This window comes from Scyliorhinus canicula, chromosome 2, assembly GCF_902713615.1.
Source record: "Scyliorhinus canicula chromosome 2, sScyCan1.1, whole genome shotgun sequence".
NCBI lineage: Eukaryota > Metazoa > Chordata > Chondrichthyes > Carcharhiniformes > Scyliorhinidae > Scyliorhinus > Scyliorhinus canicula.
The window spans coordinates 72,431,530-72,453,581 of NC_052147.1; the positions used below are offsets into that span (position 1 = coordinate 72,431,530).

General features: G+C 44.3%; 1 protein-coding gene and 1 long non-coding RNA gene across 5 annotated transcripts in view; one reads left to right on the forward strand and one right to left on the reverse strand.

Annotated features, from left to right (window-relative positions):
• LOC119954872 (protein only RNase P catalytic subunit) overlaps window positions 1-22,052 on the forward strand; it is a 125,408-nt gene that overhangs the window by 31,956 nt on the left and 71,400 nt on the right. For all 4 annotated transcript variants that reach the window (XM_038780482.1, XM_038780488.1, XM_038780497.1 and 1 more), the window contains exon 4: window positions 13,265-13,372. In XM_038780482.1, coding sequence (XP_038636410.1) covers window positions 13,265-13,372 — 108 coding nt within the window. The remainder of the gene's footprint in view (window positions 1-13,264; window positions 13,373-22,052) is intronic.
• The window catches only part of LOC119954908, a 46,247-nt gene continuing 41,762 nt past the window's right edge, over window positions 17,568-22,052 (reverse strand). The window contains exon 4 of the long non-coding RNA XR_005458336.1: window positions 17,568-17,796. This is a non-coding gene — a long non-coding RNA (uncharacterized LOC119954908). The remainder of the gene's footprint in view (window positions 17,797-22,052) is intronic.

The following is a 22,052-nucleotide window of genomic DNA, read 5'->3' on the forward strand; positions in this document are numbered from 1 at the left end:
GCTGTATTCCTTCAAAAGCTGCTTCAGCTTGTTTCAGCTCGCCTTCCAATTATACTGTTCAGAACTGCTTGTAGAGAAACTTCTAATCCACATACAAACATATCTTTAATTGAACTGCAGTGAGAGCAAAATGCTTGACTTTTGCTCACAGCTCCATTAAAACTCAACTGACCTGCTTTTCTGCAAAATACCTGATACCTTAACTTCATCCAGTTACTACGTCATTTTACCAAGCTGAAATCTAATTAGCTCCAGAGGGAATCCCCTTGATCCAAACAAAACTGCATTATCCCAAGCTTTTTACGATGCCTTAATGCACCCCGGGATCCCAATCTTTCAAACCAGAATTCTTTTAAAAACATGACTGCAGCAATCCCATAGTAACTCGAGCACCAAGTGCCTGTAATACAATATATCTGAAATTCCTGCATTCATCACACAGGTAAGGTACAGCAACATAATTTCTTTCATTTGGAGTCAGCTGTAAGTTTTTTTTAAATATATTTTTTATTCTCCTTTTTCACATTTTCTCCCAAATTTAACCCAACAATAAACAATAATCAGTAAAGAATGTAATGTCAATCCCCATATCAATAACAACGATCCCATCCTCGCACCAAACCCCAAAACATTAGCCCGCATGTTATCATCAACAAAAGACAAAGAGGAGTCAGCTGTAAGTTATCAACTGGCTGACTCTGTGGGCAGCACGATAGCGCAGTGGTTAGAGCTGCTGACTCATGGCCCGAGGACCCGGGTTCGATCCCAGCCCTGGGTCACTGTCTGTGTGGAGTTTACATATTCTCCCCGTGTTTAGGTGGGTCTCGCCCCCACAAACAAAAACATGTGCACGATAGGTGAATTGGCCACACTGAATTGCTCCTTAATTGGGGAAAAAAAAGATTTAGGTACTCTAAATTTAAAAAATATATATATAAAATAACTGACTCTGGGTCTCGACTTCAAAAGGAATTTTTCATCTACCATTTTTTCAAATTCTGAAACTTCTCTAATTTGCAAATACATCCCTTCATGTAACACACCTGAGTTTTGCATCCTTATTTGCAACAAATTGTTCAACCAAGACTTTAACCAAAGTTTGGTTTCCTGATGAAACATCATCTTGACCTGAATTTTTTTTAAATTTTCCAATTAAGGGGTAATTTGTCGTGGCCAATCCACCTACCCTGCACATTTTTGGGTTGTGGAGGTGAGACCCACGCAGACACGGTGAATGGGCAAACTCCACATGGCTGGGATCGAACCCGGGTCCTCGGTGCCGTGAGGCAGCAGTGCTAACCGCTGCGCTGCAGTGCCGCCCTGACCTGAATTTTTAACTTTGTTTCCCTTTGTGTGTTTGTTTGACCTGCTGAGTATCTCCAGCATTTTTACTTTTATTTAAGCTTCCTTGTCTGCCAGATTGTAGCCTGAAGATGGCGCTTTTGTCACAGGAGCTTGAAATATACTTCATATTTGTTTCTCATTGACTTCCAGTTTTTTTTACAACGTAGGTGCAATGTGGGTGACTCTTAATTGCCCTCTGGGATGGGCAACAAATGCTGGTCCCTGCAGGCGATTGAGAAGAACATACTGCCAAGGTTCCTCTTCCTGTTTAGATCCATTTCGATCTTCATCCCCCAGGCCTTTTTCCAAAATGTAAACAGTCAAATCATGGCGTTTGTGTGGGGGGTGGGGGGGGAAGAACCCGTGAATTCCCAAATAGACACTGCAAAGAAGGAAAATCAAAGGGGGCCTGGCCTTATCAAATCTACAATACTACCACTTGGTAGCAATGGCAGAAAGAGTGAGGGGATGGGTACAAGAACCCAACACAGATTGGGTACAAATGGAGGAGGCATCCTGTAAAGGAACGACCTCCGGGCCCTGGCCACAGCGACACTCCCATCCTCCTCAACAAGATACACAACGAGCCCAGTGGTAGCGGCCACGCTGAGAACGTGGACCCAGCTGAGACAACACTTCAATAAAAACATTTTTTTTAAATGCTGGCCCAGCCAGCGATGCTCAAATCCCATGAAGAAATGTTTTTAAAATTGTGTCCAGTTTGCATTTTATTCTTCCGATGAATCTTCTGCAGTAAGTTATGACCTGGAATTCATTACCTTATTCAAATAGTTGTTATGATATGGAATGCACTGCCTAAAAGAGTGTTTGAAGCTGACTGGAAAGTAACAAATCCAACCCCTCTGTTCAAGAAGGGAGGGAGGCAGGAAAACAGATTGCATAGGCCAGTCAGCCTGTTGTGTTAGAATCAATCATTAGGGGCAGCAGTGTGGTGCAGTGGGTTAGCCCTGCTGCCTCATGGCGCCACGGTCCCATGTTTGATCCCAGCTCTGGGTCACTGTCCGTGTGAAGTTTGCACATTCTCCCCGTGTTTGCGTCTGTTTCGACCCCACAACCCAAAAGATGTGCAGGGTAGGTGGATTCCCATGCTAAATTGCCCCTTAATTGGAAAAATTAATTGGGTACTCTAAATTTATATTTTTAAAAAACAAGAAAAAAAAGAATCAATCATTGAATAGGTTATAATTGGACATTTAGGAAAAACTCAAGGTATTCGAGAAGAGTCCGTATAGTTTCGTGAAAGGGAAGTCATGTTTAACTAAGTTGTTAGAGTTCTTTGAAGGGGTAACATGTACTGTGGATAAAGGGGAGATGAGGGTGGCACGGTAGCACAGTGGTTAGTACTGTTGCTTTCCAGCACCAGGAACCGGGTTTGATTCCCAGCTTGGGTCACTGTCCGTGCGGAGACTGCACGCTCTCCCCATGTCTGCGTGGGTTTCCTCCGGATGCTCTGGTTTTCTCCCACAAGTCCAGAAAGACGTGCTTGTTCTGTGAATTGGGCATTCTGAATTCTCCCTCAATGTATCCAAACAGGCGCTTTACTGTGGTGACTAGGGGATTTTCACAGTAGCTTCACTTGCAGTGTTAATATAAGCTTATTGTGACACTAATAAAGATTATTATTATGTATTGTACTGGATTTCCAGAATGCATTCAATAAGTTGCCACATCAAAGGTTATTGTGGAAAATAAAAGCTCATGGTGTAGGGGTGGATATTAGCATGGATAGAAGATTGGCTGGCTGGTAGAATACAGAGTGTGTGTAATGTGTCTTTTTTCATTGGCAGGATGTGACGAGTGGAGTCCCACAGGGGTCTTTGCTGGGTCATCAACCTTTTGCAGGTTACATCAATGACTTCGATGAGGGGCGTGAAGGCTTGGTTGTTTAGTTTACAGATAATGCAAAGATACATAGAAAAGTATGGTGTGAAGAAGACATAAGGGGTTTGCAGATGGATTTGGATAGGTTGAGTTAGCAGGCAATTAAACAACTAGCCAGTGGAGAAGACCCTAAAAACATCCCCATCCTCAATGATGACTAAGCACACCACATCACTGCAAAGGACAACAGTGAAGCATTTGCAACCATATTTGGCCAGCAATGCTAACCAGATGATTCATCACTGCCTCCTTCTGAGGTCCCCAGCATCACAGATGCCAGTCTTCGAGCAATTCGATTCACTCCACATGATATCAAGAAACTGCTAAATGTACTGGGTACAACAGAGGTCACAGGTCTTGTCAACAACATCAGCTATTGTCTGGGAGGCTTGTGCTGCAGAATTAGCCACACCCTTAGCCAAGCCTTTCCAGGACATGTGTAACACTGATACACTGACAATGTGAATAATTGCACAGTTATGTCCTGTCCAGAAGTAACAGGACAAATCCAATCCAGCCAATTATTGCCCATCAGCCACCTGGAAAGTTATCAACCGTGTATTGCAGCAGCACTTGCTCAGCAACAACCTGCTCAATGATGCTCAGTTTGGTTCCACTATGGCTACTCAGCTCCAACTCATTAAAGCTTTGGGTCCAAACATGGACAACAGAGCTGAACTCCAGAGGTGAGGTCAGAGTGACTGCACTTAACATGAAGGTAGTCTTAGGCCAGGTGTGACATCATGAAGCTATAGCAAAATGGAGGTCAATGGGAATCAAGAGAAAAGCTCACCTCTAGTTGGAGTCATAGCATCCCAGAGGAAGGTGATTGTGGTTGTTACAGGGTAACCATCTCAGTCCCAAGATATTGCTCTCGGGTAGTGTTCCTCAAGGTAATGTCCTGGCCCCAATCCACTTCACCTGCTTCATCAATGACATTTGCTTCATCATAGTTTGGAATCACTGATGATTGCAACGTTCAGTAATCATTTATAACTCCTCCGATACTGAAGTAGTTTGTGGCCACTTGAAGCAAGACCTGAACAACATTTAGCTATGGACTAATACAGGGCAAATAACATTCATGCCACATAAATGCCAGTCATTGGTCTGCATTACCATTGCTGAATCTTCCCCCATCAACATCCTGGAAATTACCATTGACCAGAAACTTAACTAGACAAGCCATATAAATACCATGAAAACAAGAACAGCAAATAATTAACCTTCTGACTCCCTAAAGTCTGTCCACCATCTATAAAGCACATGTCAGGAGTGTGATGGAATACTCCCTGCTTGCCTGGATGAGTGAAACTCCAGCAAAACTCAAGAAGCTCAACATCATCCAGCCAAAGCAGCCCAGTTGATCGGTACCTATCGACCTCCTTAAACACTTATACTCTCCATCACAAGTGCACAATGGCAACTGTGAGTATCATCTACAAGATACACTGCAGCAATTCACCAAGGCTCCTTTGACAGCACCTTCCAAAACAAGTTGAGTGAGTGAACAAATACGTGGCACATACAGTATCATGTGGGTAAATGTGAGGTTATCCACTTTCATAGCCAAAACAGGAAGGCCTTTTGTATTGAGAGAGGGGAATGTGCAATGAGACCCGAGTGTCCTTGTGCACCAGTCGCTGAAAGTAAGTAAGCATGCAGGTGCAGCAGGTTGTAAAGAAGTCAAATGGTATGTTTGCTTTCATAGGGAGAAGATTTGAATACTGAAGCAGGGATGTCTTGCTGCAGTTATACAGGGTCCCAGTGAGACCCCACCTAGAATATTGTATTTTGATCTCCTTTTCTGAGGAAGGATGTTCTTCCTATGGGAATGCAGCGAAGGTTTATCAGACTGATTCCTGGGATGGCAGAACAAACTTATAAGGAGAGATTGAGTCGGTTAGGATTGTATTTGCTGGAGTTCAGAAGAATGAGGGGGGGGATCTCGTAGCATATAAAATTCTAACAGGACTAGAGAGGTAAGGTCCAGGAAGGATGTCCTCCATGGCGAGAGAGTCCAAAATCAGGGGGTCACAGTCTAAGGATGAGGGGTAAACGATTTAGGACTGAGATGAGGAGAAATTTCTTTACCCAGCGGGTAGTGAACCTGTGAAATTCTCTACCACAGAAATCAGGCCGAAACATTGTATATTTTCAAGAAGAAGTTAGATTTTGCTGTTTGGGCTAAAAGATAAAAGGATGTGGGGGGAAAGCGGGAGTAGGTTACTGCGTCGAATGATCAACCATGATCATAATGAATGGCGGAGCAGGAGACTTCCGGTGGCGGCATGTAGAGGGGAAGTCGCACGTTGGGTGGCTCCTGCTCGAGGTATATTTTTAGGAGTTTTAATGTCCGGTCCCAGGGGCAATTTGTGAATGATTGGGTGTAGGAAGGTATAAAGAAGGCAAAGACTGCCAAAGGAAACAGCCGTGAAGCAGTGAGGGTTCACCGTCGAATGAGAGGGCCAGCGTGTGAGCTGGTGAGATGGCGGAGGCTAGGCTGCTGTGTGGGGCCGCACGGCAGAGAAGACGACTGAGGTGATGTCCTTGGAGTTGGAGAAGCAGTTTGAGAAGCATATGGAGGTGCTGAGAAAGGAGATTAAACTGGTATTGAAGGCATTGGTGGAGGAGGCAATTGCCCAGGTGAGGGTAGCTGTGGCAAAGACATCGGCCGAGGTGAGGGTGCAGGGCGAGAAGGTGACGGGAGTGGAGGAGGTCATGTTGCAGCATCGTGATCAGCTCGCCTTGATGGGGGGGGTATGAGCTGCGGAGGGTGGTCGAGGCCAACGAGGAGCTGTGAGCAAAGTTGGAGAACCTCTCAAGGCGGCAAAATTTGAGGATTGTGTGTCTGCTCGAGGGAGTGGAGAGCTCGAGGCCGACGGAGTACTTTGCCAAGATGTTGGCGGAACTGATTGGGGAGGGAGAGGAACCCTATTGCTATGAACTGGACCGGGCTCATCGGTCGCTGAGGCCAAAGCCGTAGTTGAGCAAGCCACCAAGGGCAGTGATCATCTGTTTTCACAGGTACCACATGAAGGAGAAGGTCTTGAACTAGGCAAAGCAGAGATGGGAGGTGCAGTGTGCTGGTGTTGGTGTTCACATTTACCTGGACTTGACTATAGAACTGGCAAGGAGGCTTGCAACTTCGGCCGAGTGAAGACAGCATTGTACAGCCATGGAGTGCGGTTTGGAGTGGTGTATCCAGCGAAGCTGAGGGTGATCGACAACTCCAGAGATTTCTATTTTGAGAAGTTGGAGGCGGCGGAGGCGTTTGTGAAGGCAGAAGGCATGGGGCAGAAGTGAAGAATGGGACTGAAGGGGTGTTGTGGAATGGGAGTTGGGAGAGTGTATAAATGCAGTTTTGACTTAGGTTTTTACTTCATGCTGTTATAGAGGTTTTACTTCATGCTGTTATAGAGGTTAAGATTTCTATTGTTGTTCTCCCCGTGTCTGCGTGGGTTTCCTCGCACAGGACCCGAAAGACGTGCTTGTTGGGTGAATTGGACATTCTGAATTCTCCCTCAGTGTACCCGAACAGGTGCCGGTGTGTGGTGACTAGGGAATTTTCATAGTAACGTCATTGCAGTGTTATAGAAAGCCTACTTGCGATACTAAAAGATTATTATTCTTATTCCTTCTATTTTCTATGTTTCTAACTGATTGCCCAGAGGTTCAGGGAACATGACCACCTGGAAGCAAATTGCCGTTATTGCATTGTCTCTGGTTAACAGTCCTAGAAATCCCTCCATGTTGCTGATGACATTTGTTGGTTACTCTGGTGGCATAAGAATGTGAGTCGGTCTATGTAGCAAATATATATTATTTAAGATATTGGGTGCCTTGGTCTCATTTCAGTATTGCTGTATAAACGTGAAGAACCCACTGGTGAAGTGGACTCCCAGCTTTGCTTCAGAGTCATGAACACAGCCCAGTCCATCACATGAACCTGCCTCCCATCCATTGACTCCATCTACACCTCCCGCTGTCTGGGGAAAGCGGGCAGCATATTCAAAGACCCCTCCCACCCCGCTTACTCATTCTTCCAACTTCTTCCATCGGGCAGGATATAGAAAAGTCTGAGAACACGCACAAAGAGACTCAAAAACAGCTTCTTCCCCGCTGTTACCAGACTCCTAAACGACTCTCTTATGGACTGACCTGATAAACACTACACCCCTGTATGCCTCATGCGATGCCGGTGTTTATGTAGTTACATTGTGTACTTTGTGTTGCCCTATTATGTATTTTCTTTTATTTCCTTTTCTTTTCATGTACTTAATGATCTGTTTGAGCTGCTCGCAGAAAAATACTTTTCACTGTACCTCGGTACACATGTCAATGAACAAAAAATCCAATCCAAGGCCCCTCAGCAAATGTTCTCTTTTCAGGAGAGGAGGCCAGGACATGAGGCTGATTGGGAGACAGTGGGTTGACTGAGGATTGGGAGAACTGGAAGTTTGGGAAAGGTGGGATGAGATGCTGATTGGGGTTCAGGAGAGGCTGAAGAGGGCAATCTGGGGTCAGGAGGAGGAGATTTGGAAGATGGGATAGAGAGGAGAGGATTTAAAGAGCCCAATTGGGGGTGAAAGACCGTATCAGGAAGGCTGAGTGGAAATTGGGAGAAGGAGGTTGGGGAGCTCGAGGATATGGATCAGAAGAACAAGCTGATCAGATGAAGGCAATCGAGTTTCAGGAGACGCAAAGGGGCTTGGGAGATGATTGTGGTTTGGGAGAAATCGAAGGGCGGGCTATCAGAATCAGAGAAGCAACTTGGGGGATCGAGAGGAATCTGGGATTTGGGAGGCCTGGTGATCAAGAGTTGGGTTTAAACATGCATTTGGGCGATGCAGGAGTATATTCAGGTAAGTAACTTTACTAGGGTGTCGGTTAGCTCTGTTGGCTGGACGGCTGGTTCATGATGCGGGACAACGTCAACAGCGCTGGTTCAATTCCTTTACTAACAGGTTATTCATTAATGCACCACTTTCTCAACCTCGCCCTCTCATAGAAATCTTATGGAATCCCTACAGTGCAGAAGGAGGCCATTCAGCCCATCGAGTCTGCACAGGCCACTCTGAAAGAGCACTAGGTTCACTCTCCCATCCACCCCACCCTATCCCCATAATCCTGTACCCCAGCCTCATTTGCCTGGACACTTGAAGGGCAATTTAGCATGACTAATCCACCTATCTTGCACGTCTTTGGACTATGGAGGAAACTGGAGGACCCGACAAAAACCCCGCAGACAATAGGAGAATTTGCAAACTCCACACAGGCAGTCATCCAAGACTGGAATCTAACCCGGGTTCCTGATGCTATGAGGCAATGCTAACCACTGTGCCACCATGCAGCCCCCTCTACCAGTTAGCTCTCAAACGAGAGAGCAGCCTATGAGAAAAGCAAATTACTGTGGATGCTGGAATCTGAAACCAAAAAGAAAATGCTGGAAAATCTCAGCAGGTCTGGCAGCGTCTGTCGGGACAGAAAAGAGCTAACGTTTCGAGTCCAGATGACCCTTTGTCAAAGTTTTGCTTTGACAAATAAGCTTTGACAAAGGGTCATCTGGACTCCAAATGTTAGCTCTTTTCTCCCTACAGATGCTGCCAGACCTGAAATTTTCCAGCATTTCTTTTTGGGAGCAGCACATGATCCTCTGGAACTGTGGTACATTTACATCTTCTTGAGTTGAAGGCGATCCTTAAAGCCAATTTCCCTGAGTACAGCCTACAATGAAATGGACTGCCTCAGGACAAACCAATCTTGGCAAGGGAATCGCAAAGCAGACATTAGGCCACTGATTTCCACATATATAAAACCTGTTGTTTGTTCTTGCCCAAAATTGCAATGAACCATTTGCAACTGGAAATGTGCACACACAATCTGTCTGGCATTTTGGGGCCCTGGCCTGAATAGTACTTAGAAAAATGGATACTGCATGGATACCGTTTCTCGGTAATTATGTTTTTCTAGACTTGTTTTTGCTATTTTACAAAAAAATAAGCTCTTGGTCTGTTGGTATTCCTGCCAAGATTGGCAGTTTTACTTTTTGGGACATAGGGAAAAGTCATTCAGTCTTGCTGAACAGTTTTACTTTTAAGTCATTCAGTTTTGCTGAGCAGTTTTACTTTTTCTAATTTCCGTTTTTCTTCAATCTGCCATTTTAGGAAGATCATTTTATATATTTGTTTGGGGCAGCACAGTAGCACTGTTGCTCCAGGGTCCCAGGTTTGATTCCCAGCTTGGGTCACTGTGTGGAGTCTGCACGTTCTCTCTGTGTCTTCGTGGGTTTCCTCTGGATGCTCTGGTTTCCTCCCACAAGTCCCAAAAGACGTGTTGTTAGGTACATTCTGAATTGTCCCTCTGTACCCGAACAGGCATCGGAATGTGGCAACTAGGGTCTTTTCACAATAACTTCATTGCAGTGTTAAGTAAGCCTAATTGTGACAATAAAGATTATTTTATTGTTATTCATTAGAAATGCAGTGCTATCAGGTTTAAAGTAATATAAACAATTGTTCTTTTTACGTAACACAACTTTTTGAACCTGCCCTGGGTTGTGTTCAATTACTTCACTGCATTGTGATTCAAGTTCTTTTGTCATGTTTGTGGTTATGTGAGGCTGGGAGATTGACAAGTCGTAGTGGTGTGGTCTCTGTTTTAGTTTGTATGCAAAGCTTGTGCTAACTTCCCTCGGATAATTGCTAAGTAGTTCAAATTAAAAGGCCATGTCCTTCATTGCCCTTAGCATGATAATCATTTATGTGAACACTTAAATTCTGGGATTTCCAAAAGCTAGTAGTCATTACCAGGGATGGAATGGAGCAGTGGTTTTCAATTTATGCACCAACATTTGAATCATAAAATGTTACCAGTGTAGGAAACCGCTTCGTGCTGTAGAATCCTATTCTACCTTTGTTTAAAATCAGAAAACAAGAACTGCAACACTAAAATTTGAAAATGTTGAATGCCAACAGTATAATACATTACATGAACCTGGTGTTCAATAAGTAGCTATTGACTCTTCTCAGAGTTTTTTAAAAAATCAGATACGGAATCACTAAAATTCAATATTTCACAGCCTGAAGATAAAAAAGAAAATCCCGTGACACCCTTGCTGCACACCCACTGAGTGAAGGATTCCATTCCCAAGAATCCATGTTCATTTAGTGATCCTGTCAATTCAGTGTCTTAATTTTTCCAGCAGTGGTTGTTGTAATATCAGCATGGGACCTACAGGGTGGGAAAGATTATCTTCACTATGCAGAGTACTAGCTCCCCCACTAGGGGTGGGGAGTCTCTATTCACTGCTGCAAAAAGGTCAGCAATTAAGGCACTGACCAGAGAGAGAGAGGAATCAGATGGGGATCTACTGGGCGCTTATTGTGAATAACATTAAGTTCTTTACTTTAGTGTGGACTCCCCATGCCCTTATTCAAGTTGTATATTTGCTAGTAAAACACCTCGTGTCTCTGGATATGAGGAGATAGTAGACTATCGCTGTCTGTTAGCAACTTGGGATTTTGTTGCCTGCTTTTCTCCATTTATCCTTAAGCTTGCCAAGCAGTTACTTGTAATACAATTGGAAGGGCAGGTTTACTTTTCTGTGGGGTATGTTAAAATTACTGTGAGGAATAGCACAACAGGCTTAACTATATTAGTGTGGCAGGTTAGTGAATATTCTGCAATTTTCATTGATAGAATGGCAAAATTATATTTTCCCCATTGGCAGTAGAATTAAAGGCAATCAGAGCAAGTGCGAAAGTAGAAATAGATTAGGTTAATATTCAAATCAAAAATGAGCAGAATTTAGAAGTGAAAACACTATGATTACTTAATAGGATTACATTTTTCCAAGTGGAGTTTGAATATTTTAATGTTGACAGTTCCATGAGCATCTCAAAGACTTCCCAATCTTGTTGTAAAGCCCCAATGAGTTCTAGCCAGAGTGTTTACACGGGTATTGTCAGGGCCCTTCCTGTTGATACCCCATTATTTTTGCTGTTATCATTTTGATCCATGGACATATATTTTTATGTTGAGTACGTGAAATTAGGAACTTGAAAATTACAACATTGTAATTGTGCTACACTGTGCTAGCTTTGGACAGCAAAACTCAGACTTTTCAGCACCAAGTGATCGGTGAGATTGGGTTTGGTTGGTTGGCTGGTGGCCAATGAATTGACCATAAGGCCGTCTTCTGCCCGGTAACGGGCAGTGATTAGGCCATGCCTGAGTGAGATGATTTCCATAGAATCAGTCATAGAATCCCTACAGTGCAGAAGGAGGCACTTTGGCTCATCGAGTCTGCACTGATCCACTCTGCCCTATACCTGTAACCTAACCTTCTTATCCCTGGACACAGAGGTGCAATTTATCATGGCCAATTCACTTAACCCGCATATCTTTGGACTGTGGGAGGAAACCGGAGCACTGGGACAAAGCCCACACAGTCCACTGGGAGAACGTACAAACTCCACTGTCACTGCAGGCCGGAATTGAACCTGGGTCCCTGGTGCTGTGAGGCAACAGTGCTTACCATGCTGTTCAGAGACCTAAGGAAAACAGGATTGGAGACTTGGACACTGAGAGTCAAGGAGCTGTTCTTTCGTGCGCTCTCGTGTTTTCTCCAGAAAAACTGGATTGCTTCGGTATTTCTGATACTGCAGAGGCCTGAATGAATCTACAGTGAAACCATTACAGACTGGAAAGCAGAAATCTCAAACTCAAAGCCTAAAGTAAAGGAAGGTGTGCTGGAAGCAACCATCTGAAACAAAGACTCTTATCTTATTGTTGTACCCATGGGGAAGATCTAATGGGCCTCCCCAGAGGGCTCGTAGAGAACAAGCTCTCCTGTTGAGGGGCAGAGGCTGGTTAATTTCGTGAAATAAAAGCTGGCCCAAGGTGGTATCTCAGAATGATCCCGGCTGGGACTTGGACTATTGCTTTGTCTATATTTTTCCTAACTGAGAGTTGGAAATAAACTACTTTTGACTCTGTTTTTCTGGGCTTGTCCTTGTCTACAATATTGAAGATGAGGATAACACTGAACTACTATTGGTGCAGCTGACATTTCAGAGTATGACTACCTTTCAACGTAAAGGAATAAGGATTGCACTATTTGCAAAACGCTGCTCTTTGGCAGACTCAACATGTTTGATGCAGGTGTGAAAGACTGGAATCAGTATGTGGAGCATATGCGCTATTTTTTTTTAAGCCAATGCAATTTACCCACCCCCCCCCCCCACTGGGAGTGAGATCGCTGGAATCCCACCCTGTAGTCCAAACACCATCGGACAGCGGTTCGTTAGGCTGATAGTGGTCCGGACCCCAACTCAAGTCTTCTGGGCCGGAATTGGCTACAGAGACTCCAGCTAGGTAGCAGCAGTTCTTCCAGCTGGTTTAGCTCACTCAGCTAAATCACTGGCTTTTCAAGCAGGCCAGCAGCACGGTTCGATTCCCGTACCAGCCTCCCCGGACAGGCGCCGGAATGTGGCGACTAGGGGCTTTTCACAGTAACTTCATTGAAGCCTACTCGTGACAATAAGCGATTTTCATTTTTTTTTCCAGATGGGCATTGCAGGACTCTGATGTCCTGGGGAAGCACCCAGAAGTTTTTCAAGATGGCCTGGGCAAAATAAAAGGGGCCGTGGTCAAGATCATGTTAATCATGGGTAAACAGCAATTCCATGTGGGGTTTGCACATTCTCCCCATGTTTGCATGTGTCTCGCCCCCACAACCCAAAAATGTGCAGGCTGGTGGAAAGGCCACGCTAAATTTCCCCTTAATTGGAAAAAGATTATTGGGTACTCCAAAGTAAAGACAAAAACACCTGACATTTCCGTTGCGGTTCAGAGGGGAGGAGTGGCTAATTGGGCAAGAATGTCTGACTCCTGGGGAATTGTAGACCATCAGGAATGAAAGCCTTCAGTGAAAAAAAAATGGCAAAACTGTTCATATTCGTATATTTATAATCGGTCAATAAAATGGTTGGTCATTTTCATTTCTGTTTTTTAGGAACTGCAACATTTCCAAACCTTTGTGCAAAACCGTCTGCCTTTTGATGTCGTAATAGATGGATTAAATGTCGCTAACATCACAGCTAAGGGTAATCAGTCCAGAATTGTGAGTATTCTGTGTTAAGAGGGCTCAAAAAATTCCATTATGCTTTAACACCATTTGTGAGGAATTTGCAATGTCACAGAATTGTACAAAATGGGAAATGCCAATCTAAATAAATGGAGCGCAAAAGATGTCATGTGGTTTTAATTTTGCATAACAATGTTGCAATAAGAAAAGCTATAACCTTTTGAAATTTTGATTTGGTTTCAGAAGATGTGCAGATTTATAGGCTGTGGTTAAGGTGTAATACAATTAGAGCTGTTTTATTTATTTATTACTAATTGTATATTAGCTAGAAACTAAAGTTGTATGCTGCGAATAGAAAGAGGAAGGAAATCTATTTGCATGAGACTTGGGAGAATTGCAGAGATTCAGTAGAGTTGTAGGGATTTAGGATGTTACTGTAATAGGAAGGTGGGAGGAATCCTTGGAGGGATTTGAACGCACACAAAGTTGGAAGGTTACAAATTCAATTTCCTGCATTGTGTTCAGGTTAAGTACAATGGCCTTTGGTGTTCTGAATTAGCAAAATGAAAATTGGCCATAGGTCTTATTTCTTTGAATTACGATCCAGAGGCCCTTGCAAGAAGTACTGAATTGTGGATAATTTCCATAATCATGCCAAAGATACTTCAATATTATCATTCTTTTTATGTCAGAATTTGTCTGCTTCTACGTGCTGACTTTATATTTCTTGAAACTGCCATCTAATGAATAATTTCCCATTTTCCTATTGATTTACACTTGTGGATCAAAAGCGGATGAGGATGTGACAAGAGAGTGAAGGGTTAAGGGGAACATGCCGATATGCTGAAGCCGAGACTTTAAATACAAACCTATGGGCTGAATTTAGTCCAGGAGATTGGGGGTTCTCAAATGGGCAGGAAGGAGTTGGGTGACCACAAGCACATGGCACATGAAAATAATGCGTGGGACCCATCAGATTACATGGCGGGGCTGGGCCTTTATTTGACTATGTCGATAATGTTGCCTCTCGTGCCTGTAGAAGTCTCTCTTGGCCTGTGTTCAGCATTGTGATCTGCATTTAAAAATAAAGGCAGAATGAAACTTTTCGAACAGCATTGATCTTGTTCCATACCACTCCTGTAAATTATTCAGCATAAAATAAAAGTGCTATATTTTATAATTCCTAGTTCTGTCACTCTTGGATCATTTTAGTGCAATAATAAGTTTTACACAATGCGGGTTTCAATGTCAAAAAAGTCAAGTTGTACTGAGTTTAAGTTGACAAAATGTCACTGGCTGCTGGCTCATGTTCTGAACTGTGCCCTGAGGGCAGCATGGTGGTGCAGTGGTTAGCATTGCTGCCTCATGGCGCCGAGGTTCCAGGTTCGATCCCGGCCCTGGGTCACTGTCCGTGTGGAGTTTGCACGTTCTCCCCGTGTTTGCGCGGGTTTCGTCCTCACAACCCAAAGATGTGCAGGGTAGGTGGATTGGCCACACTAAATTGCCCCTTAATTGGAAAAAATGAATTAGGTACTCTAAATTTTATTTTTAATGTTCTGAACGGTGCCCCTCAATGTTCCATCAAGTCCTCCCCCTCTGAACTTTCATAGAGCTTTCATAGAATTTACAATGCAGAAGGAGGCCATTCGGCCCATCGAGTCTGCACCGGCTCTTGGAAAGAGCACCCTACCCAAGGTCAACACCTCCACCCTATCCCCATAACCCAGTAACCCCACCCAACACTAAGGGCAATTTTGGACACTAAGGGCAATTTATCATGACCAATCCACCTGACCTGCACATCTTTGGACTGTGGGAGGAAACCGGAGCACCCGGAGGAAACCCACGCACACACGGGGAGGACGTGCAGACTCCACACAGACAGTGACCCAGCCGGGAATCGAACCTGGGACCCTGGAGCTGTGAAGCATTTATGCTAACCACCATGCTACCGTGCTGCCCCTGTACCCCTTCGACTGTTCCATTGCAAACTTCTTTCATCCTCCTGTGGAAGGCAGTTATGAAATGGCTGACCATGCAAGTCTCCGCATCAACATCACGAGCTTTCACCGTGATCCCTGCTTGCCACTAGTTAATCACTAAAGGCATATTTAATCCTGTTCACCAGCAGGCAAATTATCCAGAATGACCTTCTTGACTATCTGATTTGGCTTCCCGCCACATTGATGTAGATTTGTCACCTTGCTGTCTTCTTGCCAGCCGTTTAACCTGGCTGTCATTTCCCACCATCAGAAATCCTTCCCACCACACAAGCTACTTCGGTGGGTTGCATTAAATTCCTTTTTTAAAATAAAAAAAATAATAATTTTAGAGTACCCAATTTTTTTCCCCCAGTCAAGGAGCAACCTAGCGTGGCCAATCCACCTACCTGCACATCTTTGGGTTGTGGGGGTGTGACCTACACAGACACAGGGAAAATGTGCAAGCTCCACACAGACAGTGACCGGCGGCCGGGATCATACCCGAGTATTCGGCGCCATGACGCAGCAGTGCTAACCACAGCGCCACCGTGCCTGCCGAAGGTTGCATTAAATTCCACTCTGTTTCTGCTGAGAGTGCAGCACAATGTATAAATGTGTGTGGTATTATTGGTTGAGTTAAGAAGTTTTTGCCATATCGGTATTTTAGATTATTAGGCACCTCTTAAATAGCAGTAAGTTGGTGTTGATTTTAGTTTTCACTGTAAAAGTCTTAAAACATTAAACCTTGTGCGATGCTTTACTTCAGTCACTGGGAAGTGAACATCTCTTTAGTTAACATTCTTATGGGGATTGTAACAATGATCATATTGCTGTTTTTGGGAGTGTACTAGGTACAGATTAGCTGCAGTGTTTCCTATGTTGTACTCGTGACTAGACTTCAAAAGTGTAATAAAGCACTTTGGGACATCCTATGGTTATGAAAGGTGCTATATAATGCAAGTCTTTTCTTTTAAAAAAAAATGTCAGGTAGTAATTAAATGTTGGGTAATTCTTATAACCCACCCCAGTTTCTTTTCGTGACTCGCGATATTAAAATACATTGACCAGGAATTTCTCATTTTTTAGCTAAGTTTCAGGAGAGGTGGGAAAAGCGGTCTTGAGTTTAAAAGGCAGATATTGAAACACCATTTGATAGTTTAGCTGCCTTGCTGTCTTGAGTTTAAAAAAATCAATGGTGCGGGTCCCATGACATTATGCTGGTGAAGCCATTATCTTCAAGATTTTGGGATGCCCTTAAAAAAAATGAAGCGTTTTTAAAAAAAGATCCCCCCCCCTTTAATTCTAGTGGGACTTGAGGCAACCCCTCCATTTTTCTTTGTTAAATTAGTTCTTATTGAGTCCCAAAATAGATGCTATTTACCCACAGTCCCTGGCATGATTAGATTGATTGGATGTTTTTCACCTGGGCTTTTGTCAATCTTGCTGAATGTTCAGCTAAACTATCAAATGTTGTTCCAATATCTGCCTTATTAGTAGGTTTATAGGACTGATTCCCACTTGTTCACCCCCACTCCCATTCAACTTTGGTTGTTAAATTACTCCCCTGACTTAGCACTTGGAATTGTTGCCATTATTTTACCACATCATTATTTTACCCGTGATTGATGTTCGGTTGGTTGGATCTAACTTCCCTTTTTAAAAATAGATCAGCAAAATGCTTTCATTCAGCAACTTAAACTCACTGGTAGCCACAGATATGAATAGATATGGTCATGCTGTGTAAATTGGATTAGGCATGAGTAATTGTACATGAATGCTTTATTCTGATGGGGTGTCCCAGCGATGTTGCTAACGTCATAAAAATACGTCACAAACACTGCATTTGTCTTTCTTGCCATACATTTGAATGATGAGTCATCTCAAATGTCTCCTTGGTAACGTGCTACCCATTTCTTGTTTATATAGATGTATATAGATGGGAAACACAAGGATGATTCACTGTTTTATCAGGAATTAGGAATCGTCATTTAGAAAATCTAGTAAGAGAGCAATCTGAGAATGCGAGCACTTAATGCATGCCAGTATTCTTCTCAGTAAATCAATGTTTACGTACAGTTTAAAATAACTTTTGTTTCGGCAAAGTATTATTGGTCAATCAATTTGACATAGCATGCTACAGTGTTAAATAGCTTTGAGGACTCTTAATAACTTTTGCCGCCTTCAACTGCTTATTTTCACATTTGTACCTCCAGTCATATTTCCACCCTATCACAACACTGAAGTTGACTTCATCAAAGCCACAAATTGCATTCTTTGTGGATGTGAACCGGCTGCTCCTCTCCTTCTCAACTGGGAGTGGCTGGATGAATCTAATCCCAGGAGGATGGTGGGTTCATTTCTAGATCTTGGTGAGAAGGTGATGGTGATGACCACTGACCTCAGCATCTGGGAGGATTTGATGCCTGGCTCCAAGTGGGGAGGGAACCAACCTCCGCGTCTGATCCCTGACCCTGGATGCTGAGATGGGGATAGAAAGGAACATTGTAAGGACACTTGACCTTCTGCCCAAAGCTGCCCCCACCTCCCTTAAGCTCCTGTGTTTCCAGTAGCTTGGACAGTTAAACATATAACTGGATTAAAACAGAGGCTGCGAGCCTCATTAAAAAAATTTAATTACCTACTCACTGGCTGGCAGTAAGTCGGATGCCTGCACCTCGTCTTGATCCAGTACAACCAGCAGTTGAAGGTTGATTGGGGTGGGGTTTGAATTTGAAGAACTTTGACCTCTGACATCCGCCCAATCCACACAATTTTGGGTATTTCAAATTCAGCCCAAAGTAACTAATATTTCTATCACTTTCCCGTCATTACCTATGATTTTCTCTTGTGCATCCTTTAGTGCCTCCATTTCTAACCTGATCTTTTGTTATTTGTGTGTCTGTAAAATAGTCATAGATGTTTACAGCATGGAAACAGGCCCTTCGGCCCAGCTTGTCCATGCCGCCCAATTTATATTACTAAGCTAGTCCCACTTGCCCGCATTTGACCCATATCCCTCTATACCCCACCTGCCCGTGTAACTGTCTAATTTTTTAAAAGGAAAAAATTGTATCTGCCTCTACCACTGCCTCTGGCAGCTCGTTCCAGATGCTCACCACCCTCTGTGTGAAAAAATTTCCCCTCTGGTCACTTTGTATTTCTCTCCTCTCACCTTAAACCTATGCCCTCTAGTTCTAGACTCCTCTACCTTTGGGAAAAGATGTTGACTATCTACCTTATCTGTGCTTCTCATTATGTTACAGACCTCTATAAGATCACCCCGGTAGCATAGTCGTTAGCACAGTAGCTTCACATCTCCAGGGTCCCAGGTTCGATTCCAGACTTGGGTCACTGTCTGTGCAAAGTCAGCACATTCTCCCAGTGTCTGCGTGGGTTTCCTCCGGGTGCTCCGGTTTGCTCCCACAGTCCAAAGATGTGTAGGTTAGGTGGATTGGCCATGCTGAATTCCCCTCTGTGTCCAAAAAGGTTGAGTGGGGTTACGGGGATAGGGTGGAGGTGTCGGCTTGGGTAGGGTGCTCTTTCCAAGGGCTGGGGCAGACTCGATGGGCTGAATGGCCTCCTTATGCACTGTAAATTCTATGACTCTATGCTCCAGGCAAAAAACGTCCCAGACCCTTCTTATAATTCAGACCATCAAGCCCTGGTAGCGCCCTCATAAATCTCTTCTGCACTCTTTCTAGTTTAACAATATCCTTCCGATAATAGGGTGACCATAACTGAACACAGTATTCCATGTGTGGTCTTACCAATGTCTTGTACAACTTCAACAAATGTCCCAACTCCTGTATTTAATGTTCTGACCAATAAAACCCAGCATGCCTTCTTCACTACCCTGTCCACCTGTGACTCCATCTTCAAGGAGCTAAGAACCTATACCCCTAGATATCTTTGTTCTGTAACTCTGCCCAACTCCCTACCATTAACTGAGTAGGTCGTGCCCTGATTTAATCTACCAAAATGCAACACCTCATATTTATCCAAATTAAACTCTGCCATTCATCGACCCACTGGCCTAATTGGTCAAGATCCTGATGCAATCTTGTATAATCTTCTTCACTATCCACTGTGCCAGCAATCTTGGTGTTATCTGCAAACTTACTAACCATGCCTCCTACAATCTCATCCAAATCATTAATATATATATAACAAATAACAGGGGATCCAGCACCAATCCCTGAGGCACATCGCTGGTCATAGGCCTCCAGTTTGAAAAACAACCTTCCACAACCACCTTTTGGCTTTGGTCGCCAAGCCAATTTTGTATCCGATTGGCTACCTCACCTTGGATTCCCTCGAATACTTTATTATCTCTTGTTATATTTCTTGATAATTTAATTTGTAGTTCCTTTTAGCTTTCCTAATTTTCTTTTGACTTTTGTAACCTCTTCATACACTCTTCTCATCCTGTCCTTTATTGTCTATGTACTTAGTGTGTGCCATGTTCTTTAGTTTCATTGTACAGACCCTCTTTTCCAACTTCCTCACTGCAATACTGCGCCTCCCCTTGAGCAAACTACCTGTATGTATGGAGATAATTTACAGAACAGACAGAAAATTGTTCAGCCTATGACACCTTCAATCAAAAACCAAAATGACTCCAATTACTTCAGCCATTAGGTTCCAGTATGGAAAATGTGGACTATTCCATTTCTTGGGAGCCTCCTCTTCATGAAAACATAAATGCCAAAATTCTTTTTTTGTTTTTAAACGCATTCTATTCAAACTTTAATCAAAGTAGGTTACAGCAAGTAAACACCCCAGGGAAACATTCTTCCCAACAATCAACTATACAGTTTGTACAGATTTTTCTCCCTTTTCCCCGCCCACACCTCTCACACTCATTTGTTACCCCCTGAAAGAACCCACTCATTCTCGCCTGAGTCATATGCACCCTGTGCACCACCTTAAACTGTATCAGGCTCATCCTTGCTCAAGAGGAGGTCCCGTTTACCCTTCGCAGTGCCTCTTCCCATTTCTCCTTGATCTTCACCACCCGCTTGCCTCCTGCTTCCCCAGCCACTTGTATATATCGCCAATTCTTCCCTCCCCTTCCACATCCGGAAGCAGCTGTTGCTCCAGCAGGGTGTATTCCGGCAATCTAGGGAACCCCTTCCAGACCTTTTGTGCAGAGTCCCTAACCTGTTGATACCTGAACTCACTACCCCTCGGCAACTCTAACCTCTCCCTTAGAGCCTCTAGACTGGCGAACCCTTCCTCCAAATACAAATCCCTCACCTTGACCAGCCCCACTTCCCTCCACCTGCTGTATACACTATCCATTCACCCCCGGCTCAAACCCATGATTCCTGCACAGCGGCGTTAGCACCGACATCCCTGCCACCCTAAAATGCCTCCTCAGCTGATTCCATATCTTCACCGTGGACTGCACCACTGGGCTCCCTGAATACCTACTCTGAGCCATTGGCAATGCTGTCGTTACCATAGCCCTCAAACTAGACCCCTTACAAGATTCCTCCTCCATCCTAACCCACTCAACCCCTCTCCTTCCCACCACCGCCGCACCTTGTCCACATTTGCCGCCCAATAATAATGAAGCAAGTTTGGCAACGTCAACCCCCCCTGCTGCCTATGCCTCTGTAGCAGGGTCCTCAAAACCCTCGGCACCTTCCCCGCCCATACAAAGTCAGAGATGATTGTGCCCACTTTCCGAAAAAAGGCCTTTGGTATAAAAATAGGGAGAGCCTGAAAGATAAACAAGAACCTGGGCAGAATATTCATTTTCACCACTTGGACTCTCAACGCCAACGTTAAGTGCAGTGTATCCCACCTCTTAAGATCCTCCCTGGCCTCTTCCACCAGCTTCATTAAGTTCCACTTATGGAGCCCCGTCCATTCCCTCTCTACCTGAATCCCCAAGTACCTAAACCTATCCCTTGCTTCCGTAAATGGCACCCCCCCCTAAATTAGCCCGCTGTGCCAGCTCATTCACCGGGAATACCTCGCTTTTCCTTTCATTTAGCTTGTATCCCGAGAACCCTCCAAACTACCCAACAGGCCCTTAATCCTTCCCATACTCTCCAACGGATCCAAAACATACAGCAAGTGGTCATCTGCATAGAGCGTCACCTGATGCTCCCTCTGTCCCCTCATTATCCCTTGCCACTCTGCCGACCACCTGAGAGCCATCGCCAATGGCTCTATGGCCAGCGCAAACAGCAGCGGCGTCAGCGGGCACCCAGCCTAGTACCCCTGTGTAAGTCAAAGCTTCGTGAGCTCATATCATTCATCCTCGCCCTCACTCTTGGCTCCACATACAGCAACCACACCCATGCCACAAATCTCGGCCCAAACCCAAACCTTCGAACAAGTACCGCCACTCCACCCGATCAAATGCTTTCTCTGCGTCCATGGACACCATCACCTCCGGTACTAGAGCTCTCAACGGATTCATCACCACATTCAACAGCCGTCTTATATTACTGCCCTTCACGAAGCCTGTTTGATCTTCTGCAACCAGCCCCGGGACACAATCCTCCATCCTCCCCGCCAACTTAGCCAATACTTTCTCATCTGTGTTCAATAGTGATATGGGTCTATACGAGCCACATTCCACAGGATCCTTCCCTTTTTTGGGATTAGTGTGATTACTGCCTGCTTCATCGTCTTCGGCAACTCCCCCTTCTCCAGGGCTTCATTAAACGCCTCCAGCAGATGTGGTGCCAGGTCCGCCGCAATTTCGTTATAAAATTCTG